Below are 7,308 nucleotides of genomic sequence, written 5' to 3' on the forward strand. Positions count from 1 at the left end.
TTAAATTTTTTGACATATGTCCCTTTAGTTCTGTATTCAGTAAATGTTTAGTCTACTGATTTTTATATATTTACATTTTAATAAAATGTATTTATCGAGTCTCTTTACCTTCTACCTAAAGAAATTGTGGAAAAATTAATTGTGGGAAAAGTTACTTTTTAAAAGTAACAAGTTACCGTTACTTATTATTGAGTCAAAAAAGTATATAACTAATTACTGTTTATTGGTCCTCAAAGTAACTTGTCATGCTAATTCTACAATGAGTCAATAGTCGCTAACAGCCAACTTGTACAATTAAAACTAATAATTTTCTTAAGATTGGCCATATTTGACTTTACTCTTTCCCATTATTTGAGCTAAACGATTCACTATACAATTAATAACTTGTATAAGATGCAAAAAATTATAGTCACCTGTTCAGATTAAGACCGATAAAGACTTAAGATTTCGGACTATCGACTCGTTGTAAAATCAGTTTTGTCATTACTTAAAAAGTAACGATTCAATACCTTTTCAATAAGATCAGACTAAAATATTTGGTAAATGTTTACTTTAGTCCTTTCTTTTGCAATGTTGATGAAATTAAGCTTATTCAATGCGTTTTTTTGCATGAAACAGTGAATATTTTAGTTCTTTCCTCTCCAATACTGATGGAATTAGACACACTCGATGAGTTTTTGTATGAAAAAATCTGGTAAAAAAAATGTCACTCTGCTCCGTAAAACGAGATATTAATCGGTAGAATTGAAAACTATTGACAATTATTCACGAATTGAGGTTAGGAAATCTATCATGAAATAGTAAATACTACGATGTGAGCACACTAGCGCCAGTACATCCATTTTTGGTTCGTATACTACGTGGCTACATCAATTTTCTAATCCTGTCGATAAAATCATAACACAAAGCAGCACAGAAAATGTCGAAGATTGATGTGGTGTGAGTCTATGCTACATCCACAAATTAAAACTATAATATTACGTAAAACTATATAAAATTAGGCTTATTCGACGCGTTTTTGCATGAAACGAAAGAATCTGGTAGAAAAAAAGCGTCGCTCTGCCCTGTGAACCGAGATATCAATCATTGAAGTTAACGACTATTCAAGTTAGGAAATCTGTTACGAGAATTTGATTTTATATAACAAAACTTTTCTTGTTAATAACTTTTTAACGAATAACGAGTGACGGCTAACTTGTTGGCGTCACTCAGTCATGATCTTAAAAACATATGTCAAGGTCAAGGTCATCGGGACGTATTTCCTCCATATTTACCGATTTCTCATTTCTATTGTTATGATCTAATATTATTACGAATATACGGATCGGATTAAAATAAGGGACTAGATTAACTTAATAAACATCACTTATCTGAACAGTAAGTTTTATTATAAAATATTTTAAAACTTTTTTAAATCTTCAAATATACTTAAAATATAATTAGAGCTTTAGCATATTAAAATTTGATAAATTTCAGGCGTATCGTGAAAATACAATATACATTATCGATCTATACCTGCAAACAAATATTAACAGGATCTTTTTAAAATTTATACAGTAATATTCTCAGCTATTAGGATCCAATTGCCTGATAATATACAACTCGTAACAATCATGTGAACGATTACTCATATTATTGCTTTAAATATAAAATTTTTATATCTTTTGGATAGATTTTTTTTATTTGTAAGTTTACATTGCTCTAATTTCAGCAGATATATCTACTTAATGTCCATGTTTATCGTTTATTTTTAAATTAATTTTGCAATAATAACAGTTTGAGAATCATGTTTTATAATTTTATTTTACTTTATAATAGCATGAAAATATAATTATTCACAGTAATAATATAAATAATATAATAAAATATAATTGTTAAAAAAATTTTAATTTGAGAGTAATGAAAGTAATCGTTCATATAATTTTGTATGACAAACTATTAATAAAACTAAAAATGTGTAAAAACTATTCGAATTTGAATCGAACCGAATCGGATAAGATTCGATTCGATTTGGATTTGAATCTCTATGATTCGAATATAAACTATTCAAAAATTTCAAATCTGAGAGATTCGAATACAAATCATACATATCTTATATATAATCTATATCTTATATATCTTATATAAAATCATTATCTTATATAATTATCTTATATAAAATCATATTTTCCGCTAATAAGTCAAACGGATAAACATCATTTTTATTACCCACATATTGAAATTCAAACTTAGCAATAATTATGTTATTAATTAAAAGTAACGTTTCAACGATTCGATTTGGTTCAAGATAAAATTTTGTCAATTCGGTTCGGTTCAGATTCGAATAAAGAAATAAAATTCGATTCCATTAGACTCAGCTTAAAAAAATTCTTGATTTGCACTTTTCTAAGTGGAATCCAGAAAGTTTAATATATCGAAAAGAGATTTTGCAAAGAATTTTACAAATTTTTTCAGCTACAAGATGATTTTGTTTTCTATCTGTTAATGTATCATTAATTTTCTTATGATTAACAAGCAGTCAGGGAATTAAGTCTATATAACTTTTTAAAATGTAAATGTTTGATGTATATATGTAAAAAGCACTTAAATGTTATTTGAAAAACCAGAGAGGTTTACAATATCAACGCAGATTTAACTTTCAGTGATGATATCGTGTATTCGTCTTCTTATAATTAAAGATTACGAACGTGTGACGTAATAATATATTTTAATTTTTTCCAGTTTATATTAAAATAAATGTATAATTGCTTATATATCGCTCACATAAAGAAACGACATCGAATGTGTGCAGTGTTAGTATAATTATAAAAGTGATTAATAAGATATCTTTAAACACAATATAATTTATATGTTTAATTAATGCTGTACCAAAATTTTAGTTATCATAAAAAATATATGGCATTTTTATATAAAAAAATATAATAAAATTTATCTATTTTATTATTAATAAACAAGTGTGTATTTTCATTTATTCGTATTATTTCATATAATAATAAGTATCGCTCACAATTTTGTGATTATTGAACAATTCTACTAATTCGAATGTAAAGCTCGAGCCAGAAATTGTTCAGATCATTCAAGTTCGAGGACTATATATTTAAACCACAATTTGATACGGAATTTAAATATAATAGAAATGTAATATTATAAGCAACACATACACACGCACGCACGCACGCACGCACAATACAAAAAAACAAGCAAAAATTAATTCTTCTCTAATTAAAACTAATTTTCACTATAATTTTCCTTGCCGCCTCTACTGTGAATACTTTTAGCTATTGCGAGTCGCAAGATCAAAGCAGTTCGTTTATTTCCGTAGTGTTTAAAATGTTAGAATTTTCGAAAGTTCAAATGTTTTGATTTTGATCTTAGAACAATTTGGCTTCATAATTTAAGTCTGCATATAAACTCTAATACAATCAATACTAGAAAAATGCAATTCAATCTTAAATTACTGATATACACTATATATGTACTTGCATATACACTATATTATATTAATCTTTTTAGAACTGCGCACCGAATTGTTTTTCCGGACTATAAACGCAATTAAAACTACTCCAGTAATCGCGAATTAAATTGATAATAACAGTTATTAACAGTTTCAACATATTATCTTTCTAATATGATGCTTGATGGTAGCATCAAATTATTAAATTTATCAATTTAATTTGCGATTACTAGAGTAATTTTAATTGCGTTTATAATTTTAATTGCGAAGATCCAGCTTCGACCGTAATAGGCATTTTTATAGTATTGATTGTATTTCTCACATATGCGATCTAAAATAAAGATTCTTAATATTAAACTCTAATAATAAGAAACAATATATTCAAGATATTTTACATTATCGTAATAAATATATTAGGTGTTGAACTTAATTCCTGCCGTTTTTCGTCTCCAAAATTGATTTGTTTCGAAGGGAAAATGAATGAATACCTTAATCAAAGTAATTTCCTCCATTTTCTACTTTATTACTAATTAATAATACTTTATTAATAATACTTTGATTAAGGTATTTCCCTTCGAAACAAATCGATTTTGGAGACGAAAAACGACAGGAATTAAGTTCAACACCTAATAAATGTACAGCAATTTCAAGAACGTGAATTTCATGCCATCATACATTTCATATATATTTTTTTTATTTTATTAATATAATTAATAAAACAATTATTAAAAAGTAATTCAAATTTTCTAATGAATTCTTTTGATACATTCTACTGCCAGAATTTGATTTATCAGTCATATTTTGATAAATAGTACGAGAGATCATTATATTACGGCAGTATAATTAATGAAATGAAAATTCCAATAATGATTATTTTTTAACAGAGATAATTTGAAACATGTTTCATTGTTTGCGTCATTATCGATGTTTATGTATTATTCCTTGCTTAAATTCAATACATCACAAAAAATATTTAATTTATCTTATTATAAAGAAAATTATTTTGAGTATAAAAATTTTAAAAGGCTTTGTTAAAAATAAATATCAGATAGTTACCTAGATATTTTTAAGAAATTATGGTGATATGTATAGTGTATGCGTGTTTATATGATTTTCATTAAAATAAGATTCAAAAACGTATCTATCGATTTGAATAAATGATGACATCTATATTAATTATCAGTTTTCAAAACTCATTGTTTTTTATTTAAATCTAACTCAATATAATTAATGTTACATTGTTTGATTTAAATGTTCACTTAATATCATCAAGTAAAATTTTAATCAAAGTTTTCATTTTGAATTTATATGAGAAATCACCCCTAAAAATATTTTAAAGCATTTATTATTCACTCTGTATATCAATTATCAATACGCATTCCGTCTACAAAATTATTTTTTTAAACTTAAATGAACTAATAAATTATAAATGATTACAAATTCGATTTTGATATTAAATTTTAAGGAATGTGCATAAAAACAGCTTTTTGTATATGTATATATGTATATGTAATCGTGAATGTAATATGTATACACACAATGTATTATATTTTAATGGAAACAGTGGAATGTCTTGAAAACGAAACAATTGTCATAAAAAATTCAAATGAAAGTTGTATTGTTTGGAAGGGGACAAATTAATGAAAAAATCAAGTTTTGAAGGAATTTACTTTTTAAGATTACATGAGAGTCATTGCTATTTTTTTAAATGGAATTATATGATTTTTCTTATACAATATGATGACACTAATTATTCTGTATATAAAAGAATTGTTAAAATATGCCAGAATAACATAAAATATCTCGTAAATTATTGATTTTTTATTATCTCTACCTTAATATTTTTATATGCAGAACTAGAATTGTATTATGTATAAAAAGAAATCATATAATTCCATTTAAAAAAATGATGACCTTTAAATGTGATCTTACAAAATCAATTTTTTTGGAAATTATTTTTATCTATTCCCTTTTAGACTATATAACTTTTAAAAGACACCTTGTATATGTATATAATTATAAATGAATGTATAATTATAAAAAAAAAGTACATAATGCATTATATAGGACTACCTATTATATTTGGACCTTCTAATAGCCTTATTTGTCAATTATCCCGAAATATAACAAAAAAAATGAAAGTATAGTTTTAATATTTGCATAATTTTTAATCTACGTACTTTAACACAATTAGAATATTTTCTTCAACTGTGCATAACTACTGTGAGTGTTTACATAAATGATAAAATTAATATGTATAATATAACTCATTGACATTTGATAATATCAAATTCGTCAATTCATTTAATGTGTAGAGATTATGGATCGTGAAAAGGAAGAAGGTATCTGGAGGCAGCGTAATTTCTTATTTCAAAATAAAAGACAAATAGAAAAAACAAGTAGTCACAGATCTAATTTTTAACGTCATTTTATGATTATCCTTTCATAATAAAGCGCGATATATTTCTGAAGTTTGTAGTCCTAATATAAAATATAGTGAAATTTCATATATTTCTGTAAAATGCTTGTAAATAGCACTTTCTTTTGGCATAAAATCGACATTAGAAAAAAACTATAGCAAAAAGTTTCGCATTTTGAAATATAATACAATTAGATAATCTTGAGGCTTCCACTGGTGCTTTCTATGTATATAAAGATTATACGTTTCGCGGGTTTTCTCCGTGTCCAGATCCATTCTTGGAATGCCAACGTTTCGTGAACCTTCAGTATCAATATCAGGCTGCTCCTCGCTCTGATGAAGTGGACTGCAAGGTTCACGAAACGTTGGCATTCCAAGACTGGATCTGAACACGGAGAAAACCTGCGAAACGCATAATCTTTATAATATAATACAATTCTTTAATACACTGCACTTTAATCTCTTCTTTTCTTATTTGCATTATTCCATATGAATTGTATCCTCCAGTTATTTCTTAATTCATATATAAATCGTCACACTATTTTTGTGAAAAATTTATGCGCTAGTTTATTGTAATAATTGTAATATAAATTTCTCATTTAATATATCATACGATGCGATGAATCGTAGAGGAATTATTGGTGATATTTAAAGCCCTCAACTGTTTTAATATTTTTTCTATTTGTCAAAGAAATGAATTGTCTAATTTATTATTTTAAGAGGTAGGTCATTCCATTTCACTGTCAGAATATTCTATTTTCGTTGTAGTGCGAGGTTTCCTTGAGTATCTTAATCCTAATATGTCCGCAATCTCTTCAATATGTGTCAATACCTAAGATATAATACAGTTTAAAATAATGAACCAGATTAAAATAATGAACCTTTCGGTTCATTAATGTCAGGATTGGGAAGGTTACTTTTAAAAATAACGCGTTACCGTTACCATTATTTATTATAAAAGATAATTCGTTACTGATATACGTAACTAATTTAAAAAAAAAATAATGTGTTATACCGTTATTTACAAAATAACGATTCGTTATTTTTTTATTTTCTTGTAATGTTAAAATAAGACATTAGATTTTTTGAAGTTACTTTATTTATATAAGCAAGAAGCAACCAGGATTAGCCCGCGATTTATAGAGTGGTATCACTGCTGTGCTATATAAGATATATGCTGAGGTATTAAGGAATAGACTAGAAACTGAGATAAAAGATTGAGGAATGATACTGGAAAGCCAGGCAGACTTTAGGAAAGAAAAGTTGACGGTTGATAATATTTTTGTGCTAAACCACATAATTTTGAGAGAAAAGGTATACATACAACAGGAAAAAGGTATATACAGGGTGGGGAAAAAGTATGGAAGCAAACAATTATTTCCGAAACTATTCATTTTTCGACAAAATGTCTTAGACATAATTTTTATGGTATGAA

General features: G+C 26.1%; 1 protein-coding gene across 1 annotated transcript in view; it reads right to left on the bottom strand.

Moving 5' to 3' along the window:
- Positions 1-6,306: 6,306 nt before the first annotated feature.
- The window catches only part of lace (serine palmitoyltransferase long chain base subunit), a 14,036-nt gene continuing 13,034 nt past the window's right edge, over positions 6,307-7,308 (bottom strand). The window contains exon 10 of the mRNA XM_018503649.1: positions 6,307-6,705. Within this exon, the coding sequence (XP_018359151.1) occupies positions 6,601-6,705 (105 nt within the window). The 3' untranslated portion in view covers positions 6,307-6,600. The remainder of the gene's footprint in view (positions 6,706-7,308) is intronic.

This window comes from Trachymyrmex cornetzi, unplaced genomic scaffold (assembly GCF_001594075.2).
Source record: "Trachymyrmex cornetzi isolate Tcor2-1 unplaced genomic scaffold, Tcor1.1 scaffold16, whole genome shotgun sequence".
In the NCBI taxonomy this organism is placed as follows: domain Eukaryota; kingdom Metazoa; phylum Arthropoda; class Insecta; order Hymenoptera; family Formicidae; genus Trachymyrmex; species Trachymyrmex cornetzi.